The sequence below is a fragment of the Dermochelys coriacea genome, chromosome 3 (genome assembly GCF_009764565.3).
Source record: "Dermochelys coriacea isolate rDerCor1 chromosome 3, rDerCor1.pri.v4, whole genome shotgun sequence".
Classification (NCBI taxonomy): Eukaryota; Metazoa; Chordata; order Testudines; family Dermochelyidae; genus Dermochelys; species Dermochelys coriacea.
This window is the reverse complement of record NC_050070.1, coordinates 184,789,597-184,813,937: the sequence shown is the minus strand read 5'-3', so window position 1 is coordinate 184,813,937 and position 24,341 is coordinate 184,789,597. Positions and strand designations below refer to the sequence as shown.

Genomic DNA, 24,341 nt, shown 5'->3' with positions numbered 1-24,341 from the left:
GTGTAAGTTGGCAGGCTTCTTAATTGAGATGTGGAAAGTAAAATGAATCCCATAATTTCCTTTTTAGATACTTCATCAGTAAACTCACAATTTTACTAAAAAGCAGCTTTGTGATTGAGACCATCTAGTAATACAGAACAATGAAAGGAGGTGGCAGTTTGTCAGGGTTGCCAATACAGGACGCACATACTCATGACTCAGAGATGGACAGGACCTATTCAGTAGTGCAATGTGAGGCCTTTGCATTGAACAATGTAACCACGTGGCGTGCTTTTCAATACAAGTATTAAAGATAAATGAATTATCTGTGAAACATTTTAATTCTTTACATCCCTTGAATTTGTACCGAGAGCCCAGTAAGTAGCCATCACTTAAAACAGTGGTTCTCAACCAGGAGTATGTGTCATACCCTTTAGGAAAAAGAAAAGGAGTACTTGTGGCACCTTAGAGGCTAACAAATTTATTTGAGCATAAGCTTTCGTGAGCTACAGCTCACTTTATCGGATGCATTCGGATAAAGTGAGCTGTAGCTCACGAAAGCTTATGCTCAAATAAATGTGTTAGTCTCTAAGGTGCCACAAGTACTCCTTTTCTTTTTGCGAATACAGACTAACACGGCTGCTACTCTGATACACCTTAGGGTATGCAGAGGTCTTCCTAGGACTACATCATTTCATCTAGATATTTGCCTAGTTTTACAACAGTCTACATAAAAATCACTAGCAAAGTTAGTACAAACTAACACTTCATACAGACAATGACTTGTGTTATAGAGCAGTATAAACTATGAGATGTAAGTACACTATTTATATTCAGATTTATTTATTTTGTAATTACATACTAAAAATAAGAAAGTAAGCAATTTTTCAGTGTGTTCTGTGACGCTTTTTTGTATTTTTGTCTATTTTTTGTAAGCAAGTAGTTTTTAAGTGGGTGTAACTTGGGGATACGCAAGACAACTCAAACTCCTTAAAGGGATTCAGTAGTCTGGAAAGGTTGAGAGCTACTGATTTAAAATAATAATAAGCACGTGGCTGTTATGAGGCTTTCAGTTAATGATGACAATACTGGAAATTGCTGAATTTGAGTAGAAGAATAGGCTCTCTAACATTTGTGGTTACCTAGGAAATACTTCATGCCACCTTGTTCCCAGTCCTAATATTGACATTCCTAAAGTCATATAGCTATGGCCTAAATTTTTTTAAATGCACCTTGTTCTATAGGTAATGCACATCTTCTTCTCTCAAACTTGCAAAGGTGACTTTGCACAAGTTTTATGATAGTGACGCCCATGAAAAAGTACTTTCTTTTAGCTTTTTGAATGTCACTTTATATGCCTCTGCTATCATATCTGAAATATAAAAATATCTTTCGTGTATTTCAGATTGATGTCAAACTGATGATGTACATCTGAAACAGCCTTACATTGATCTTTGGCATTCACTGCAGCAAGATAAGATTTTTTTAAATAAAATTCCATTTGACTTAGTGCAGTCCTCATTTACTACTACTTGAAGATTACATCACATATAAAAGGAGAACAATATGGTAATATTGTCAACTAGCTGCCCATTTAGTGTTCTTTGGCATATGGCTAGTGGACTGCCATTTTGCCATCCGTTGGAGTAATGATTACAATGGTAGACTTTTATTAGTAGCTGTTAAAGTACTTGACTTCTGATGCAAAACTTTTTTGAATTGCTAGTACTATGCCTAACCTCCATAAACAAGACCAGTAGGATAGAAATTACTCACAAATTCTCCAGTGACTTAATGAATCACTGTATGATTTCAAGGTATTAATGATGTGACATGATTGTGCAGCCCAGACTCCCATACAGATAGTTCCCTTGAATTCAGTGAGCATTCTCAGCATGAGAGGAAATGATCCTGCAGCCCTTAAACTTTAACTGTTACTTTTCTTACGTAATCAGATACCACACTGAAGACTCTGTATATACAGATATTTAATAGTACTGTCCTTTAGGGCCCAGTTGTATCTTCCCATGTTCTTAATAGAGATTTGGGATTTGAGTTTTAGGATTTCTATGCATGGTATATTTTCAAGACCAGGATTTATGTAGTGTTTATCTGAACTCTTTTCATTGTGAAGTTCTTGTAAGATGAAATTTGACAATTTCTCTGGTGGTGGCCAGTAGACATAATTATAAAATTGAATTCCTTCTAAAACAGTGCACCCTCAGTACATATCTGTAAAGATCCATATACCTCCCCAAAAACCCTCACACAAACTATTCATCCACAATTATCTAAGATTGATTTTTTGTTTTGTTTTTTTTTTGTTTTTTGTTTTTTTTTTTTTTTTTAAAAAAGCATACTGGCTGGCGCACAGTTATTTTTAAACATATAGTCCTGAATGTTAAGCAGAACTTGATAAATAAAAACAATTGCACCTGGGCTGGAAACTGGGTTTTAGCCTAAGTGATTTTTGTCCCATGTTGTTAAACCCTTAGTTAGTGATGATCTATAAAATAGTGTAATAAAATAAGTTTTGGGAGGTGATAGTGGGGGAGAGTGATGGATGAAGTTTTAAAGATTTAAGAAAACTACAGAGACTTTTTTCCATTTAAATTTTTGCATAGTTACTTTTCTCCATAAAGAAATTGCTTAAACGCACATGTTTGGTCAACCTAGCAGCTTTGTTGGACAACTTACATGTCTGCATGAGCAATATGCTACTGTAATATTGGGCAAAGCTGAAAGCTACTGTTCATTCACTCTGCAGGATGAGTTGACAACCACCAAAAGAAGCTATGAAGATCAGCTAAGTATGATGAGTGACCATCTATGCAGCATGAATGAAACCTTATCTAAACAAAGGGAAGAAATTGATATACTAAAAATGAGTAAGGTAAGTTACCAAGTGTTGTATTTTACTTTGGGCATGGTCTGCAGCCTGGGTTTCTGCAGGCTGCAATGATATAAGCAGTAGCAAGTAGAGTGTGAAGTTACTAGCTCATTTTTATTCTGAGCCACTTGGCATGAAAACCTCAAGCCCTATCCCTACTGATCCAGGTGAATGAGAGTTTTAGAACCTAACTTGGAATCTGGAAATGACTGGTAGTCATAAACTGTCGTTCCCTGCACTCTTAACTGTAGAGAGCTTATTGCATCCTCCCCACACCAGATTAGGCTTTCAAAGGGGACTTCTTATAAGAGCAGTACCATTTTTCAGCTACATAAAATAAAACATACTATTAAAAAATGCACATGGAGGGATGATCAGGAAGGTGGAGGAGATCAGAGAGTTGCACTGTAAGCATTCATTTGTGGATATTCTTTATGGTCACTCCTCCATAGTCACAATATATTGTTTAAAGCTGCTATTCTTTCTCTCATCCCAATGATCCAGTTGAAAAGTTAACTGCTCTTGTTTCTCATTGTTTTCATACATAGAATCATAGAAGATTAGGGTTGGAAGAGACCTCAGGAGGTCATCTAATCCAGCCCCCTGCTCAAAGCAGAAACAACATCAACTAAATCATCCCAGCCAGGGCTTTGTCAAGCCGGGCCTTAAAAACCTCCAAGGATAGACATTCCACCACCTCCCTAGGTAACCTATTCCAGTGCTTCACCACCCTCCTAGTGAAATAGTGTTTCCTAATATCCAACCTAAACCTCCCGCACTGCAACTTCAGACTGTTGCTCCTTGTTTGGACATCTGCCACTACTGAGAACAGCCGAGCTCCATCCTCTTTGGAACCCCTCTTCAAGTAATTGAAGGCTATCAAATCCCCTGCCTCACCCTTCTCTTCTGCAGACTAAACAAGCCTAGTTCCCTCAGCCTCTCCTTTTAAGTCATGTGCCCCAGCTCCCTGATCACTTTTGTTACCCTCTGCTGGACTCTCTCCAATTTGTCTACATCCTTTCTGTAATGGGGGGCCCAAAACTGGATGCAGATATGGCTTCACCGGTGCCAAATAGAGGGGAATAATCACTTCCCTCGATCTGCTGGCAGTGCTCTTACTAATGCAGCCCAATATGCCGTTAGCCTTCTTGGCAACAGTGGCACACTGCTGACTCGTATCCAGCTTCTCGTCCACTGTAATCCCCAGGTCCTTTTCTGCAGAATTGCTGCTTAGCCAGTCAGTCCCCAGCTTGTAACGGTGCACGGGATTCTTCCGTTCTAAGTGCAGGATTCTGCAATTGTCCTTGTTGAACCTCATCCAATTGCTTTTGGTTCAATCCTCCAATTTCTCTAGGTCGCTCTAGACCTATCCCTACCCTCCAGTATATCTACCTCTCCCCACCCAGCTTAGTGTCATCTGCGAACTTGCTGAGGGTGCAATCCATCCCATCATCCAGATCATTAATGAAGATGTTGAACAAAACCAGCCCAAGGACCAACCCCTGGGCTAATCTGCTTGATACCAGCTGCCAGCTAGACATCAAGCCATTGATCACTGCCCATTGAGCCCGACAATCTAGCCAGCTTTCTCTCCGCCTTATAGTCCATTCATCCAATCCTTACTTCTTTAACTTGCCGGCAAGAATACTGTGGGAGACTTATCAAAAGCTTTGCTAAAGTCAAGGTATATCATGTCCACCGCTTTCCCCATATCCACAGGGCCAGTTATCTCATCATAGGAGGCAATCAGGTTGGTCAGGCATGACTTGCCCTTGGTGAATCCATGTTGACTGTTCCTGATTACCTTCCTCTCCTCCAAGTGCTTCAAAATGGATTCCTTGAGGATCTGCTCCGTGATTTTTTGGGGGGACAGAGGTGAGACTGACCAGTCTGTAGTCTAAATACCAGAAAGTGAAATTTAATCCATTTCAATCTAAAACAAAAATAAAATTTAGTCTGCTGAGCAAAAAGTACAAAAGAGATTTAAAATGGACGTAAGCTATTTTAATTTATCTAAGATCTCACATTAATACAGGTAAATCTGTTTTAAATATAAATTGTAACAATAGTGTCCCTTTAATAATGTTATTTTAACAGGATCTGAAGTCATAATACCATCATAATACAGAAGCACAAGGATGCCCTCTTGGTTGTCTGTCCTTTTTGTGGAGACTATTTGTGCCGTTTTATAACTTTAAAAAATCCCTGTGGAAAATAGTCACTGCACAAAAGCTGTAATTTTGCTTATTAAAATAACAATGTCTGAAACATTTGAAAAGTAAAGAACACCCTCCTTCCCCCCAACCGTAGGTCCTCAAGCAGTAACTTGACAATTTCACTTAAAATGAGGCCCTTTTAAATATGGAAGCATGACAAAGTGAAAGTTACACATTTGGGGAGGGTTTTGTTTCCCAGTCAAAGCAGCAAGAAATAACAAAGCATCAAACTCTCTGCCAACATTTAACCAGTTCTGCTTAAAACAATTAAACTATGAACTCCTGCAAATAGACATGCATTTTGAAATTACTGACATCCTATTAATGGAAAATGATACATTTAGAACTCTTCTCCAGACCGTGCTGTAAATATCCTGTTTCAAACAAGCTAAAATATGATAAGGTCGCTGTTTTCTTAAGAAAAATTGATACAAAATTCCCAATATTTATTCATTTGGATAATCATCCTGTATGGTTTTTATTAGAAACAAGTACCATTTACTGGTAAAAACTCACTTGCCTTCACAGCATTTGAATGATGGTGTAATCCTGAGAACATGGACACAATTCCAGTGCCTTTCTTCTAGCTTTTAATTAATATAAAATATTTGTGGTTTTGATGACTATGAAAGCGGTAATCCTTTCTTCCCTCAGTTATAACAAGTGTAATGGGAATTTGTAGAGTAGATACAAAATTTTAAATACAGAAGCTTTCTTTTCTTCTCTCTTTGAAATTTAATGACTTTTTTTTCTCCTATTTCATTTTCTTTTGTAATGTTTTCTCTGTATAGGTAGTGATTTAGGCATCAGATTTGCTCCTGTTTGTTATTTTCATATGAATTATGTTCTCCCGTGCATTGTTTGTTTTTCACTACAGGGAAATTCCAGAAAGAACAAAAGTCGGTAGTTTGCGGTCAATCAACTGTCTTTCAGATGTTGCTTCCGCTATACAGAATTGCAGATGCTGAAAAATCAATGTCATCTTCTTGAGCTATCTCTTAAAAGGAAACAGAGATGGTTTTGACCTAGTAATAAGTCATTTGGTGCCATATATGAATTTGACACATTTAGAACTTGTAACCAGCAAAACAGACAAAATTTAATGTTGGCAGTTAAAACAAAGAATTTTCACTCCATGATTAACTTGCATCAGAATTCCCTTAGGTTGTTTTTACTGTGCACTTTTTGAAATTAGATTTTAATGTAATCTAATAAAGTATTTATATTTTCAAATTCAAAATATGGGTTAAACTTGGTATCCGTGCGGTAGTGTGTTTCTGGATAAAATGTTTAAACTGTCAACATTCATACATGCCGTTCTTCATTGTTCTTTATAAAAAAAAAAGTGTCAAATTTTCAAATGAATCTGAATGTTTCTGGCCATGCAAATTGTGCATTTTGTGTAAATTTATTGTTACCTCCTGCTCTCAATCTTCTGAATTAGTTGGGATGGTTGCTTAGGGAAGCTGATGTCAATAAATTCAAACTGAAAGTGAACTGGCTCAGTCTTGTTTGGGGTATATGCAATATTGGAAACTTCAGTTTCTTGTACTTAGGACTTGGGTTTTGAACTCGAGAGGACAAGTAGTTCATTCAAGAATTGCTCATGAAACTGCATTAAAGACTTGTTAGGGAATTTTGTTTGTATTTTAAAATGTGCTAGTATAAATATTTGCTTGTAAAATCCAGAGCAAAAAATGAGCATAAAATGTTGAAAAGGAACTAAGATTTTTTTTTTTTTGTTAAAGTCCTGTGTCTAAGCAATGTAACAGCACACAGAGTAGGCTGATCTACTACTCTCTAGAAGTTATTAATTCATGACTTAAACACTGAATTTGCACAGCAGTTAAAACATTTTATGGTATTATGAAGTTTCCCTAATGCACTGACTTTTTAAAAAAAAAATCTGTTTTATACTTGTTTACTCATAATTGTAATTTAGGAAGCCTGTAAATCTCTCGTAAGATTTTCAGCACAGTCTAATACCACAGGTAGAGGTGGGCATGAAATGATTTTCCCATCCCTCCTCTATTTTCATGAGTTAGCATTGAAACGAAGCCGAGACCTTTTGATAAATGAGAGGCTACCCTATAACAACCTGGTTGTTTTAATGCATTCATGTGGGCAGGGGAAGACCTGCATTCAAGTTTCTGCTCCAAATTAAGCATAGCAAGGATTTGGATCTGGATCTCCCACATCACAGATGAGTTCCCAACCCACCAGGCAATTGGCCATTTTGGAATGTGGTTGGTCTCTCTCCTGTTAGAGCTTTTCCACTTTGAATAAACGTTGGGCCAGAGAAAGTGACACTGACTCTTTAGCTAGTGATTATGGCTCCCACTGGGCAAGTGGGAGAATCTGGTTCAAGTCCTTGTTCTAATGAATATTTATTTCTGCCAAGTGGAACAGGAAAGATTGAGACCTCAAGCCCAGAATAGCAATGAACTGTTTTGATGAATTGGCATTTTCCAGTGGAAAAAAACATTCACATTCCCAACCAGCTCTAACCACAGGTTTCCACAGCATAGTGTCTGACAAAAATCAGTGTTAAATGTTTTACACTGAACTTCTATTCCATAATGGATAATATGGCACTTATCTATCCTAAATGCAAGATTCACTCTGGAATGTTAGCCAAGTCAATGTGTATTCTCAGTCCATAATAAAAAATAAAATCCAAGTCACAAATTTGCTATTGCTGAGGTGCCTTTTTTGAATATACTTGTCTAGACTATGTACTGCCTCTTACCAGCAACTGTTTTAAGGATAGCAAAGTCCTCAAGGACAAGCACATAGGAAGAGCTATGTTCCATCAAGATAGCAAAGCCCGTTGCCAACTGTGTCCACATATCTATTCAGGGGACACCATCATAGGGCCTAATCACATCAGCCACACTATCAGAGGCTCGTTCAACTGCACATTGACCAATGTGATGTATGCCATCATGTGCTAGCAATGCCCCTCTTTGAGAAAGTAACAGATTTTTTTAGACAAAGGAAACGCAGTGGATCTAATTTACCTAGATTTCAGTAAGGCGTTTGATACCGTGCCACATGGGGAATTATTAGTTAAATTGGAAAAGATGGGGATCAATATGAACATCAAAAGGTGGATAAGGAATTGTTTAAAGGGGAGACTACAACGGGTCCGACTGAAAGGCAAACTGTCAGGCTGGAGGGAGGTTACCAGTGGAGTTCGTCAGGGATCAGTTTTGGGACCAATCTTATTTAATCTTTTTATTACTGACCTTGGCGCAAAAAGTGGGAGTGTGCTAATAAAGTTTGCAGATGATACAAAGCTGGGAGGTGTTGCCAATTCAGAGAAGGATCGGGATATTATACAGGAGGATCTGGATGACCTTGTAAACTGGAGTAATAGTAATAGGATGAAATTTAATAGTGAGAAGTGTAAGGTTATACATTTAGGGATTAATAACAAGAATTTTAGTTATAAGCTGGGGACGCATCAATTAGAAGTAACAGAAGAGGAGAAGGACCTTGGAGTATTGGTTGATCATAGGATGACTATGAGCTACCAATGTGATATGGCTGTGAAAAAAGCTAATGCGGTTTTGGGATGCATCAGGAGAGGTATTTCCAGTAGGGATAAGGAGGTTTAAGTACCGTTATACAAGGCACTAGTGCGATCTCACCTGGAATACTGTGTGCAGTTCTGGTCTCCCATGTTTAAGAAGGATGAATTCAAACTGGAGCAGGTACAGAGAAGGGCTACTAGGATGATCCGAGGAATGGAAAACTTGTCTTATGAAAGGAGACTTCAGGAGCTTGGCTTGTTTAGCCTAACTAAAAGAAGGTTGAGGGGAGTTATGATTGCTCTCTATAAATATATCAGAGGGATAAATACAGTAGAGGGAGAGGAATTATTTAAGCTTAGCACCAATGTGGACACAAGAACAAATGGGTATAAACTGGCCACCTGGAAGTTTAGACTTGAAATTAGACGAAGGTTTCTAACCATCAGAGGAGTGAAGTTTTGGAATAGCCTTCCAAGGGAAGCAGTGGGGGCAAAAGATCTATCTGGCTTTAAGATTCTACTCAATAAGTTTATGGAGGAGATGGTGTGATGGGATAATGTGATTTTGGTAATTAATTGATCTTTAAATATTCAGGGTAAATAGGCCTAATCCCCTGAGATGGGATATTAGATGGATGGGATCTGAGTTACCCAGGAAATAATTTTCTGTAGATATCTGGTTGGTGAATCTTGCCCATATGCTCAGGGTTTAGCTGATCGCCATATTTGGGGTCGGGAAGGAATTTTCCTCCAGGGCAGATTGGAAGAGGCGCTGAAGGTTTTTCGCCTTCCTCTGTAGCATGGGGCACGGGTCACTTGAGGGAGGATTCTCTGCTCCTTGAAGTCTTTAAACCACGATTTGAGGACTTCAATAGCTCAGACATAGGTGAGGTTTTTCGTAGGAGTGGGTGGGTGAGATTCTGTGGCCTGCGTTGTGCAGGAGGTCGGACTAGATGGTCAGAATGGTCCCTTCTGACCTTTAATATCTATGAATCTATGTACATTGGCCACACTGGACAGTATCTACGTCAAAGAATAAATGGACACAAATCAGACGTCAAGAATTATAACATTCAAAAACCAGTCGGAGAACACTTCAATCTCTTTGGTCACTCGATTACAGACCTAAAAGTTGCAATTCTTCAACAAAAAACTTCAAAAACAGATTCCAATTAGAGACTGCTGAATTGGAATTAATTTGCAAACTGGATACAATTAACTTAGGCTTGAATAGAGACTGGGAGTGAATGGGTCATTACAGAAAGTAAAACTATTTCTCCCCCCGGATTGTTCCTCAAACATTCTTGTCAACTGCTGGAAATGGCCCACCTTGATTATCACTACAAAAGGTTCCCCCCCCCCCCCCGCTCTCCTGCTGGTAATAGCTCACCTTACCTGATCACTCTCATTACAGTGTGTATGGTAACACCCATTGTTTCATGTTCTGTATGTATATAAATCTCCCCACTGTATTTTCCACTGAATGCATCCGATGAAGTGAGCTGTAGCTCACGAAAGCTTATGCGCAAATAAATTTGTTAGTCACTAAGGTGCCACAAGTACTCCTCACATTTTTAGAAGTAATCTTGGCTCTGAATTGTTCCTTCATGTTGTAAATAGAATAGCACTGAGAGGCAACGTATGCTTGTCCTCTTTCCTTGAAGTCACCTGTGCAGGAGGCTTCTGCCTTGCAGTGAGACACACCTTAGTTGCCCTGTTTTGGGTCTCCAAATCAAATCATTACATTTATGTTTTATAGTGTTTACTATCACGTGTTTAATGGAGGTTGCACACACAGTCGCACTCAAACATCCTTTCTACTTTCTTAAAACTTTGTGAAAAGATCTTTTGAACTTTCCCAAGCTTAAGCTCTGCCAGAAGGTGATGTTTTTGGAAAGTTTAATCAAAAGGTGCATTGAAGATTGCAGTTAATAAAAAAAACTGCTTTCACGTTATTAAAAAGCCACCCAAACTTTTTATTTGTGATCTAATAATCTGAGTGACAAAGGCATATTTTTGTCACGTCTATTTAATTGCTGTAATACACCCTCTGGAGTGACAACTTTGAAACTGGAGTTGATGCTGCTGGATGTGGCAGCCTGTGCAATAAGCAGAGTTTCATGTCAGGAGCATGTTCCATTCTTCGAGTGCTTGCTCATGTCCATTGCATTGTAGATGTTTGTGCTTGCCACATACATCGGTGCTGGAAGTTTTTCCCGCAGTGGTCTCTGTAGGGGACTGGCTCTGGTGCCCTCTGGAATGGCACATGTATGCGCCAGTATAAGCGGCGCCACTGGCTCTCATCTCCCTCAGTTCCTTCTTACCACCAGTGATGGTGCTGGAATGTCTCCTTGCCTTGGCAAGCTTTCCTTCTCAACTGTGTCTAGTTGTGATTCTCTGTATGTAGTTCTTAGAAAGTTTGTATAGTTTATTAGTTTCCTTAATGCATAAGTTAAAAATAGTCCCCTAGAGGACTTAGCCTAGGGATGGGGCATGCTCCAATCCCCAGGCTTCAAGCCTTGTGATGCCACAAAAAAGTATGCCAGTCAGTGATCCCCATCAAAACTGTCTGAAGTGTTTGGGGGAGACCCATGTGAATGACAAGTGTCACAGTTGTAAAAGTTTAAAGCCACAAACCATAAAGGAATGGGGCATTCAACTTAGAGCGCTCCTTGTGGAGTTGGTCCTCTCACCAGCCTTGGAGCCGGCAAGATCAGACTGCTCCAAGCACCGTGGCATTGGTGCAGTGTGCGCTGCCAGCACTGGCTTCTGGCTGGCACCAATCCCCATCCCTGGTACCGGCTAAAAAGCAAAGAGAGGCCGGGAGAGGGCATTTTCCTATGACCCGTGAAAGGGAGGGGGGAGCCAAAGGAGAGCAAAGACCCAGGTGAGGCAGTTCCTCCCCTCCAGCTGGTGGCCAGGCTCCAGCACTTGAGCTGTTGAGCCCCCTTAAAGATCCGCCTGGGAAGTGGCAAAAGCATGTGGCACCTGGCTGTGCCATTCAAACCAAAGGCATTTCAGGCTGCTAAGGATGTATTGTCCCTTCCTGTGCCTCCCATGCTGACTAGCAAGGTGCCCTATTCGAGGGGTAAACCCGCCCTGGGACCTTTCCAGCAGTCCCTATCGGTGAGGCACCATTCCCTGATGCACGGGGTGTCCCACCAGTGCTCGCCTGAGCAGTGCCACCAGACCCCGGATACGGATTGGGGGGGAGGGATAGTTCAGTGGTTTGAGCATTGGCCTGCTAAACCCAGGGTTGTGAGTTCAATCCTTGAGGGGGCCATTTAGGGATCTGGGGCAAAAAAAAAACTGGGGATTGGTCCTGCTTTGGGCAGGGGGTTGGACTAGATGACCTCCTGAAGTCCCTTCCAACCCTGATATTCTATGATTCTATACCTGTCAGAGTGCCTGGTGTCATTCTCCGGACTCCAGGCAGCGTTCCCCCGGATCTCAGCACCGATTGCTGGCTGTCTGGCGCAGACCTGTGGAGGCGCGTCACCAATCCCCGGAGTCCTGACACTGGTCCCTGGAGTGTTTTGAGTCAAACCCCAAATTTGGGGTACCACTCTAGAGGGTAAAGTTGCCAGTTTCCAGTTTGCCGCTACAGATCCCCACAGGCATGTTGATGTTCTCCTGAGCCGAGACTTTGATTCTCTCATTCCTGTTCAATCCCGGTCCACAGAGCAGCACCGCTCTCAAAGCATGAGGCATCAATTGCTAGGGTACTGCTGCCAATCCGCTGAATGCTGCTGCCAGTCACTGGAGGCGCGGCACCGAGAACAGTCTTCCTGGTACAGGTCACCAGTGGAGATCCATGGGGAGAGAGGGGTGATGGGAATGGGTAGATAGGCAGCTTTGGTACTGGCCTGATTCCCCAGACAAGTCTCCCTCCTCAGGATCAGAGAGTGAGGAGGAAGATCTGCCTGCAGACCAAGGCCACCCACCAGGGACACTGACATTCCCATCGGACCACTAGTGGTTTTATGGCACCAGAGCCAATGAATGGCTCCCTGGCAGCTATGGAACCCCTGGGGTTTCCCCAACCATCACAGGGGCACCAATCACTCTCAGGGGAATCTGAGAAACGGTTGGCAACAGTCTCCCGCCTGCCCCCGGACTCAGAAGCGGAGTCAGAGCAAGGTCCCCAGGGTCAGCCAGCCTTGGTTGAGGCTCCCCTGGTGGAGGCTATGAAGTTGGCATATGTGCCGTTACCTGCCTCCTCATCCTCTTCACCTGATGAGGCGATAGCAGGACCTTCCCACACGGTTCTCCAGGACGATGTAAAGGCTCACCAGGAGCTTCTAAAGAAGGTGGCTGAGGATGGCATCTAACCTGCAGTTGGTGGCTGAGGAGTTAGCAGAACCCTCCGACTCCATGTTTGATGTTTTAAACGCAGCAGTCCCCTCCAAGGTAACATTACCAGTCCATGAGGGAGTGTAAAGCTGATCAAGGACTTGTGGCAAACTCTCTCCTCCCTGCCCCCATCTCCAAGCGGGCAGAGAGGAAGTATTATGTTCCTGCTAAGGGATTTGAATACCTATATACACCCCCTGCTCCAAGCTCACTGGTGGTATCAGCCTACTTGGCCATTATGATTTTAACATTTGGCAGTCCTTGGTCAAGATTGTGGACTCACTAGCAGAGGAGCCCAGGAAGGAGTTCCTGGCTATTCTGGATGAGGGCAGAGCTATGGCCAGGACAGCCCTCCAAGTGGCCTCAGATGTGGCGGACTTCGCGACCTGGACCATGGCCTTGGCCATTTCTGTGAGACACCTGGTTGCAGTTGTTGGGCCTGTCGGTGGAGGTTCAGCAGTCCATCCAGGACCTCCCCTTTGACGGCCTGGCACTATTCGCAGAACATACAGAAAGCAAGTCACATGGCCTGAAAGACTCTAGGGCTACCTTGCGTTTGCGGGGCCTTTACATGCCAACGCCTGTGAGAAAGCGGTTCAAGCTGCAGCAGTTCCACAGGTTTGGGGGCCATTTTCAAACAGAGGCCTTCCACAGAAAGGGCAAGGGCTCAAGCACCGGCAAGGCCAACAGCTGGCCCCTCAGCTCACTCAAGCTCTACTCACAACTAGCTGGGTAATAAGCAGGCATTTTGAGGGTGTGCTCGAGGGCGACCTTCCAACCTGTGTCCTGGATACAGCACCCCTGCTTTTTTCCAACTGCTTGTCTTTCTTCCTCCCTGCCTAGGCCTCTTATAACATTGGACAGTGGGTCCTCAGCACCATAGCAGGGAGGTATACCCTCCAGTTTACTTCTATCCCCTCTTCTCCCCTCTCCCTCCCCATCCCTTTTCAGGGACCCTTTTCATGAGCATCTGCTCACTCAGGAGGTACAAGGCTTTCTGCAGGTGGGGTCTGTGGAGGAAGTCCCTCTGCCCTTGAAGGGAAAAGGGTTTTACTCCCACTATTTTTTTGATCCCAAAGGCCAAGGGGGTCTACGCCCTATCCTCAACCTGCTGAGCCTCAACAATTCTCTCAAAAAGTTGAAGTTCCATATGGTCTTCCTGGCTTCCATCATTCCTTCCCTGGATCCGGGAGCTTGGTACACTGCCCTCGATCTGAAAGACGCTTACTTTCACATATCGATATTTCACGGACACAGACAGTGTCGAGATGTTGCAAGCCACTTGTCAAGTTCTAGGTCTGTTCATAAATGAACTAAAATCAGTGTTTATCAGAGGGCTACTCACCTCTACCCGAGACAGAGCATTCCTGCCAGAGGCCAGGTTCAAGGCAATGTCAGATCTGATGCCAGCATCACTGCCCATCTGCTCACCATTGCCCAGGTCTGTCTCAGACTACTGGGACACATGTCAGACAATATACCTGCATTCTGCCATGTGAGACTCAGGCTGCGTCCCCTCCAGGTGTAGCTGGTGTCAGTCTACTCCCCGGCCAGATATCACATAGACAAGGTCATCACGAACCCACCACGGTACTCACCTCCCTGCAATGGTGGTCCAACCTGATTCTGGTGTTGAAATGTGTGCCGTTTGCAAGCCCACAGTCTCCCTGATTTCAGATGTGGTTCAACCTCAGTTGGGGAGCGCATTTTGATACGCTGCAGATTCAAGGGTTATGGTCTTGAGAGGAGCTCATGTTACATATAAACATCAGGGAGCTCAGAGCCATCTGTCTGACTTGTGGTGTCTTCCTTCCGCAGCTGTCCAGTCAGGTGGTGCCGGTGTTGATGGACAACACAGCCTCCATCTTCAACAGCAGGGGGAGCTCTTTTGTTGGCTCTGTGCAAGGAGACCTTCCGTATATGGGGCTTCTGCATTCAGCATGCAATCCACCTGGGAGCCTCGCACCTCCCGGTGTCTGGAACATGCTGGCAGATCGCCTCAGCAGGTCCTTCTCTCACCACGTATGGTCCCTTCACTTGGAGGTTGTCAGAATGCTATTCCAGAAGTGGGGAGCTTCCCGAGTGGACCTGTTCGCCACCAGACAGAACAAAGTGTCATCAGTTCTTCTCTCTGTAAGGCCTCAACAGAGGCTCACTTTCCAGTGCCTTTCTCCTGTCATGGTCAGGAGCCTTGATGTACGCCTTCCTGCTAATTCCACTCATTAGCTAAGTCCTCTCAAAAATCAAGAGCGACAAGGCATAGTTCATTATCGCCCCAGAATGGCCTCACCAGCATTGGTTCGGCATGCTCGTGGACCTGGCTGTAGCAGCACTGTGGCCACTTCCCAGCTGCCCGAACCTTCTCTCACAGGATCACAGTCAGCTCCTGCACCCAAACCTTGCCTCTCTCCATCTCACAGCTCGGGTGCTGCGTGATTGAATCTAAAGGAACAAGCCTGCTCTAGTCAGGTACAGCAGGTTCTCTTGGAGAGCAGAAAGCCCTCCACCAAAGCGACTTACCTAGCAAAGTGCAAGCACTTCTGCTGGGCGTCAGAGTGGAGTATCTCCCCGACCCAGTCGTCTGTGCAGTCCATCCTGAATTACCTGCTTCACTTAAAGCTCCAGGGCCTCACCTTCTCTTCAATCAAAGTGCACCTGGCAGCCATATAGGCCTTCCATCTTCACATCCAGGGTAAATCGGTATCCTCGCATGAGATGATGATCAGGTTCCTGAAAGTCCTTGAAAGACTTTTTCCATTGATCCGGGACCCGGCTTTGGAAAGCTTTGGATTCTTTGACCGTGGGATGGTGCTCCAAGAAGGAGGAGTGCTAGGCAGAGATAGGCTCCACCTAACGAAGAGAGGGAAGAGCATCTTCGCAAGCAGGCTGGCTAACCTAGTGAGGAGGGCTTTAAACTAGGTTCACCGGGGGAAGGAGACCAAAGCCCTGAGGTAAGTGAGGAAGTGGATACCGGGAGGAAGCACAAGTAGGAGCGCGCGAGAGGGCAGGGCTCCTGCCTCATACTGAGAAAGAGGAACGATCAGTGAGTTATCTCAAGTGCCTATACACAAATGCAAGGAGCCTGGGAAACAAGCAGGGAGAACTGGAAGTCCTGGCACAGTCAAGGAATTGTGATGTGATTGGAATAACAGAGACTTGGTGGGATAACTCACATGACTGGAGCACTGTCATGGATGGATATAAACTGTTCAGGAAGGACAGGCGGGGCAGAAAAGGTGGGGGAGTTGCATTGTGTGTAAGGGAGAAGTATGACTGCTCAGAGCTCAAGTATGAAACTGCAGAAAAACCTGAGAGTCTCTGGATTAAAATTAGAAGTGTGAGCAACAAGGGTGATGCCGTGGTGGGAGTCTGCTGTAGACCACCGGACCAGGGGGATGAGGTGGACAAGGCTTTCTTCCGGCAACTCACGGAAGTTACTAGATCGCAGGCCCTGGTTCTCATGGGAGACTTCAATCACCCTAGTATCTGCTGGGAGAGCAATACAGCGGTGCACAGACAATCCAGGAAGTTTTTGGAAAGTGTAGGGGACAATTTCCTGGTGCAAGTGCTGGAGGAACCAACTAGGGGCAGAGCTCTTCTTGACCTGCTGCTTACAAACCGGGAAGAATTAGTAGGGGAAGCAAAAGTGGATGGGAACCTGAGAGGCAGTAACCATGAGATGGTCGAGTTCAGGATCCTGACACAGGGAAGAAAGGAGATCAGCAGAATACAGACCCTGGACTTCAGAAAAGCAGACTTTTGACTCCCTCAGGGAACTGATGGGCAGGATCCCCTGGGAGAATAACTGGAGGGGGAAAGGAGTCCAGGAGAGTTGGCTGTATTTAAAAAATCCTTATTTGAGGTTACAGGGACAAACCATCCCTATGTATAGAAAGAATAGCAAATATGGCAGGCGATCAGCTTGGCTTAACAGTGAAATCCTTGCTGATCTTAAACACAAAAAAGAAGCTTACAAGAAGTGGAAAATTGGACAAATGACCAGGGAAGAGTATGAAAAAATTGCTTGGGCATGCAGGAGTAAAATCAGGAAGGCCAAATCACACCTGGAGTTGCAGCTAGCAACAGATGTTATGAGTAACAAGAAGGGTTTCTTCAGGTATGTTAGCAACAAGAAGAAAGTCAAGGAAAATGTGGGCCCCTTACTGAATGAGGGAGGCAACATAGTGACAGAGGATGTGGAAAAAGCTAATGTACTCAATGCTTTTTTTGCCTGTGTCTTCACGAACAAGGTCAGCTCCTAGACTACTGCACTGGGCAGCACAGCATGGGGAGGAGGTGACCAGCCCTCTGTGGAGAAAGAAGTGGTTTGGGACTATTTAGAAAAGCTAGATGAGCACAAGTCCATGGGACCAGATGCGCTGCATCAGAGTATGCTAAAGGAGTTGGCGGATGTGATTGCAGAGCCATTGGCCATTATCTTTGAAAACTCATGGCGATCGGGGGAAGTCCTGGACAACTGGAAAAAGGCTAATGTAGTGCCCATCTTTAAAAAAGGGAAAAAGGAGGATCCTGGGAACTACAGGTCAGTCAGCCTCACTTCAGTCCCTGGAAAAATCATGGAGCAGGTCCTCAAGGAATCAATTCTGAAGCACTTAGAGGAGAGGAAAGTCATCAGGAACAGTCAGCATGGATTCACCAAGGGCAAGTCATGCCTGACTAATCTAATTGCCTTCTAAAACAAGATAACTGGCTCTGTGGATGAGGGGAAAGCAGTGGCTGTGTTGTTCCTTGACTTTAGCAAAGCTTTTGACACGGTATCCCACAGTATTCTTGCCAGCAAGTTAAAGAAGTATGGGCTGGATGAATGGACTATAAGGCGGATAGAAAGTTGGCTAGATTGTCGGGCTCAATGGGTAGTGATCAATGGCTCCATGTTTAGTTGGCAGCCGGTATCAAGTGGAGTGCCCCAAACGTTGGTCCTTGGCCGGTTTTGTTCAATATCTTCATAAATGATCTGAAAGGATGGTGTGGATTGCACCCTCAGCAAGTTTGCAGATGACACTAAACTGGGAGGAGAGGTAGATATGCTGGAGGGTAGGGATAGGATACAGAGGGCCCTAGACAAATGAGAGGATTGGGCCAAAAGAAATCTGATGAGGTTCAACAAGGACATGTGCAGAGTTCTGCACTTAGGACGGAAGAATCCCATGCACCGCTACAGACTAGGGACCGAATGGCTAGGCAGCAGTTTTGCAGAAAAGGACCTGGGGTTACAGTGGATGAGAAGCTGGATATGAGTCAACAGTGTGCCCTTGTTGCCAAGAAGGCCAATGGCATTTTGGGCTGTATAAGTAAGGGCATTGCCAGCAGATCGAGGGACGTGATCATTCCTCTCTATTCGAGATTTGTGAGGCCTCATCTGGAGTACTGTGTCCAGTTTTGGGCCCCACACTACAAGAAGGATGTGGAAAAATTGGAAAGAGTCCAGCGGAGGGCAACAAATCTGATTAGGGGACTGGAACACATGACTTGTGAGGAGAGGCTGAGGGAACTGGGATTGTTTAGTCTGCGGAAGAGAAGAATGAGGGGGGGATTTGATAGCTGCTTTCAACTACCTGAAAGGGGGTTCCAAAGAGGATGGATCTAGACTGTTCTCAGTGGTAGCAGATGACAGATCGAGGAGTAATGGTCTCAAGTTGCAGTGGGGGAGGTTTAGGTTGGATATTAGGAAAACGTTTTCACTAGGAGGGTGGTGAAACACTGGAATGCGTTACCTAGGGAGGTGGTGGAATCTCCTTCCTTTTAGAAGTTTTTAAGGTCAGGCTTGACAAAGCCCTGGCTGGGATGATATAGTTGGGGATTGGTGCTGCTTCGAGCAGGGGGTTGGACTAGATAACCTCCTGAGGTCCCTTCCAACCCTGACATTCTATGATTCTATGAATGGGAGCTCAACCTGGTTCTCTCCAGGCTCATGAGTCTGTCCTTTGAGCCTATGGCTTCTTGTTCCATTTCCCACCTGTCGTGGAAGGTTGCATTCTTTGTAGCTATGACCTTGCGAGATGTGTCCAAGATGAAAGCCCTCACTTCGGTGCCCCCTTACACAGTATTCTACGAGGACAAGATCCAGCTGTGGCCCCATCAGGCCTTCTTACCAAAGGTGGTGTTGCCCTTCCATGTCAACCAGGATATCTTCCTTACAGTGTTCTGACTAAAGCCTCACACGACCAATGAGGAGAGATGGCTGCACACTCTAGATGTCAGGTGTGCCCTGGCTTTCTACATGGAGCACACCAAGCCCTTTCGCAGATCGGCCGAGATCTTTATTGCAATAGCTGACAGGATTAAGGGCCTTCCGGTGTCCTCTCAGAGGATTTTGAATTGTATCACAACCTGCATCCGTACTTGTTATGAGTTGGCACAGGCTGTGCCTCCACCTATAGTGAAGGCCCACTCAACTAGGGCTCTGGCGTCTTTGGCTGCTTTCCTGGAGCATGTCCCTATCCAGGACATCTGCAAGACCGTGACTTGGTCTGCAGTAACAAAAGGGCTTTACGCATTATGCTATCACCCAGCTAGCCAGAGACGATGCTGGCTTTGGCAGCGCTGTGTTGCAATCGACACATCAATGAACTCCCACCCGCCTCCGGTGGTACTGCTTGGGAGTCATCTACAATGGAATGGACGTGAACAAGCACTCGAAGAAGAAAAGATGGTTACTTTTCATAACTGTTATTCTTCAAGATGTGTTGCTCATGTCCATTCCATTACACACCCTCCTTCCCCTCTGTCAGAGTTCCGGCAAGAAGGAATTGAGGGAGGGGGGAGCTGGTGGCATCCCTTATACTGGCACATATGCGCACCACTCCAGGGGGCACCAGAGCTGGTCCCCTACGGATACTGAGGGGAAAAACTTCTGGCACCAGTGCATGTGGCAAAGTCACATACACCTACAATGGAATGGACATGGGCAACACATCTCAAAGAACAACAGTTACAAAAGGTAAGTCTTTTATCTGTCCATGATCTTTGCTGTCTTCCAGTGGTTTGGAACCTACTTACCTGAGAGCCAGCCTCCTGTGCCATAGTGTATTAGCTGGCTCTTGAGGTGCTTGGGCTGAAATTGCACTTCCATCTCTCAATAGGAGGGAGCTGCTGGCATGGTCTTTCTGCCAAGGTTCCTTAACATTGGAACGCTGCTCCTGTCTTCTGTCAGAGCTTGGCTTTATAAACCTGCGAGATATGCTAAAAGCCCATCTCTTGGTGTGGGGAAGGGATGAGGGGTTGGGGTGCGTATTTTTTAATGTGTGTATTCACGCTGGTGAACATTTAACTGCAAGAAGAGCTAGGGGAGAGATGAAGTGACTTTAAAAAATTGTCTCTTTGTGACAGGATTTCAATGACTTTTTGACTCCTGTTGGAAAGGAGTCTTCAGTCTGGTCATTTTCATTAAGAAAGGAGTTGAGGGAGGCAATAAAGGGCAATTATGTTATATTAGTAATGGGCCTAAGCTGCAAAAATCAGCTCTGGATTTTGAACATCTCAAGCTTTGGCAGTGTTGAGATGTGAGATTGGGGTTTTGGCTCATCTCTGGTCCATAAATTTTAGGTTTCTATGCAGTAACTCCATCATACACACTGAAATGGTATGGTTATCCACTTAGTTATGTTCTGGAAGGTGTTTTCTGAGAAGCAATGGAGCTGCATCCTATATCCCATTCCCTCAAACCCTTAAAATCATGCAAAGCTAAGATACAGGTCTCCCCACATACCATGTGATGTCTGGACTTTGATTATAGGAAGCCCTGAAGCCCTGATGCTGCCTCTTAAGAAAACTATTGTCTTTATTCTATCGGGCTGCCTCCAACTCTATTAATATGCAGCCTGGCAAAGGAATCTGGTTGAGTGAATTAAATGCTAAGCTTACAATCAAAACCAGGAGCGGTCTGAGTGTTGCACAAAGGAATAACCGGATAGTAGAATGGAACTGTGAATGAGACTAGTATTTAAGCTTCAGTGCAGACAAACTTAAGAAGGAAAATAACCTTCTGAAGAAATATTTTAAGAGAGGCAGGCACATTTTGAGCACTCAAGCTTTTCATATTTTCAGGAAAATATTCCACGTGATTCCCAGACTCCCATAAACTGGCAACAGAGTCACGAGTGAGCTAGGCTCCACAATATAAGAATAGCAAAAACGTTTTGGGGAGAGGTATTCCAGGGACCAGGTCCAGGGCAGAGATTTGATATGGCAGCTGAAGAGGTTATGTAAGCCAGATGTAAAGTTCTGGGAGGGGTAATAGAGCCATAACGCAGAGCAAGGGGTACTGTATTTGAGCACTGACTACAATAAAGCAGTACTGCTTCTGGTGACTACATGGAGACAAAGCCAAGTATTGATTGGATTTGAGATTGAGAAGCTGTGGGTAACCAGTGGAGATAGTGTAGTTCGGATCTTTTATTCTGGGCAGCTAACACATGTCACTCACCATTTGAACATCTCAAATAGCGGACTTCAAATAGTAAAGTAACTGTCTAACATGTAATTCAACACTTGTATTTCCACACTACTATGCTAATACATGGTTGAAGGGAATCTCAGTCTTTGAAACAGATGTGCCGCAGAGGGTTTAAAATCCTGGTATACTTCTGGAAAATTATTGGGCAAACATAAAGCACAGTCAGTCTGTGCATATTATTGGGAAAGGAATGATCAGGGAACAGAAATAGTTTTCATGTTAATTTATTTCAGAGCAGTGGTTCCAAACTCTTTCCATCGCACCTCCCCTTAACCCTAATGGAATCTGTCCAATCCCACCCCATCCCCAAGAACCGAGGTTGGGAGCAGGGCTAGAGCCAGGAGCACAGCCACAGTCGGGGTGGGGTGCGGGGGCTGAGGCCAGCCCCAGGCTGGGAGCAGAGCAGGGCTGGGTGGCGTGCCCCACAGTTTGCGGGACCACTGTTTTAGAGCCATTATTAATGTTCAGAAAAGGTGAATGCAATTCCTAACTATTCAAAGTTAAATAAAATCTATTGCCAGAATCTCAATGTACAATCAGTAAGATAAGCCCTGGGAGTACTTTATAGTTTGACAGGCTTTTTTAAAAAAATCCTTCTTCCCTAATACTCATTTAGTACCAATAGAAAATGTTTTTGGTTCCATCAGTATTAATGTTCTTTTGCGTGATATACGGTACTTATTCAGATTTAGGTTATTGCCTGATTGAATGGATTGTGATTTGTCATGTCCTGAGAGCCTCCTAATATGCATTACAAGTGTATTACATATAAGTAAGTCTGCGAGCCTGTCACGGAAGGCACGGCTTCTGTGACTTTCTGGGACCTCCGTGACTTCTGCATTGGTCGGTGCAGCTGGCTTGGGGACTGCCCCAGCAGCTCAGGCAGCCTCTGGGCCAGCTGCTGCTGGGGCAGTCTTGGGCCATCGTGCCCCACCCCCAAGCAGCAGCAGCAGTCTTGGGTGGCCGCGCTCCCCTGCCCTCCTCAACAGCAGTGGCAATCTTTAGCCACCGCCACGCCCCCCTCTCCCCAACAGCAGTGAGGGTCCGGGGCTGTGTGCCTCCCCCCAGCAGCAGCAGAGCTTCTGGGCTATATGCTGCTGGCCCCTCCTTCCTACCCCCCCCAGCAGCAGCAGGAGTCCCAAGCCATGTGCCGCCCCCCCAGCAGCAGTGGGGGTCCTGGGCTGTGTGCTACTGCCTGCTCCCTCATCCCTCCCCACAGCAGCATGGGCCTCCCAGGCTGTGTCTTGCAGTGCCTCCAGGCAGGCCCCCTCCCAAAGCACCCGCAGTGCCCATGGGCCACCCCCTACCCCAGAGCACCCAAGACTTAGTTAGGGTTATATAGTACAAGTCATGGACAGATCACAGGCCGTGAATTTTTGTTTACTGCCCAAGACCTATCCATGACTTTTACTAAAAATACCCGTCACTAAAACATAGCCTTACATAAAAGTGTTTTGATTGTTAGTTGAAATCACAGAAATCTAAAATTGGCCATATCAGGTCTTGACAGAAGTGCACTTAACATAATGGTATGTTGCAAGAGACTGGTTTTGTGCTTTAAAAGTACTTCAAGTTTGCAAGAGATTGTTTGTGTTAAGAGCACTGTTCTAGTATTTTGGGACAGTTCTGAAATGCTTCATGTACTTGCATTTGGAAAACAGCGATACAGTCACTATTTCATGCTTTCAATACAAATATTTTCCAGTTGAGTGGCTATAGTCCAGCATTTATTTAAAAAAAAAAGATATTATCTTTTAGGAAATTACTCCCTCATGATTTTTTTTTAAATTATCTGAGTGAAGTCTGTATCATTAAAGTTCCAAATAATGATTAAATATCTTAGCTATTTTTAAATAGTTTAAAAACTTAAAGAGCAGTAGGGTCAGAGAGGATTACCTGCCTGCAAGATTAAATTTTAAGCCTTTTTTTTTTTTTTTTTTTTTTTGAGGCAGGGACTGTCTTAGATCATCAGAAGCTATGGTGAGGTATGTTCACCAGTCTTTAAATAAAATAATTGCCCACCGTCTGACTACTTGATTTAAATCAAAGTATAAACCTTAAACCTATATGATCATAAGACAGAACCTTACCTAAACTTGTGTTTATAATATATTTTTTGCTAGGGCTGTCGCACAATTAAAAAAAAACTAATCGCACACCATTTATTTAAATGTTTCTGGAAGTTTTCTACATTTTCAAATATATTGATTTCAATTACAACACAGAATACAAAGTGTACAGTACTCAGTTATCATGAAGGTCGAATTTACAAATGTAGAATTATGTACAAAAAAACAGCATTAAAAAATAAAACAATGTGAAAGTTTAGAGTCTGCAAGTCCACCAGTCTTATTTCTTGTTCAGCCAATCACTCAGACAAACAAGTTTGTTTACATTTGCAGGAGATAATGCTGCCCGCTTCTTGTTTACAAGGTCACCTGAAAGTGAGAACAGGCATTCTCGTGGCACTGTTGTAGCTGGCATCGCAAGATATTTACATGCCAGATGCACTAAAGATTCATATGTCCCTTCATGCTTCAATCACCATGCCAGGGGACATGCATCCATGCTGATGATGGGTTCTGCTCGATAACAATCCAAACAGTACGAACTGATACATGTTCATTTTCATTATCTGAGTCAGATGCCACCAGATGAAGACTGAGATAACTGGCTCTGTGGATGAGGGGAAAGCAGGAACGTGTTGTTCCTTGACTTTAGCAAAGCTTTTGACACGGTCTCCCACAGTATTCTTGCCAGCAAATTAAAGAAGTATGGGCTGGATGAATGGATTATAAGGTGGATAGAAAGTTGGCTAGATTGTCGGGCTCAATGGGTAGTGATCAATGGCTCCATGTCTAGTTGGCAGCCGGTATCAAGTGCAGTGCCCCA

At 44.1% G+C, this 24,341-nt stretch overlaps 1 protein-coding gene and 1 long non-coding RNA gene across 7 annotated transcripts in view; both read left to right on the top strand.

Annotated features, from left to right (window-relative positions):
• The window catches only part of PPP1R21 (protein phosphatase 1 regulatory subunit 21), a 68,385-nt gene extending 61,803 nt beyond the window's left edge, over window positions 1-6,582 (top strand). For 5 of the 6 annotated variants that reach the window (XM_038396010.2, XM_043512303.1, XM_038396007.2 and 2 more), the window contains 2 exons: window positions 2,747-2,872; window positions 5,963-6,582. In XM_038396010.2, coding sequence (XP_038251938.1) covers window positions 2,747-2,872; window positions 5,963-5,992 — 156 coding nt within the window. In that variant the 3' untranslated portion in view covers window positions 5,993-6,582. Of the gene's footprint in view, window positions 1-1,384; window positions 1,549-2,746; window positions 2,873-5,962 lie in introns of those variants that run through there. The other variant, XR_006280488.1, reaches the window with a different exon arrangement.
• Window positions 1-24,341, top strand: part of LOC122459667 — a 1,177,620-nt gene that overhangs the window by 492,399 nt on the left and 660,880 nt on the right. The window lies entirely within an intron of this gene.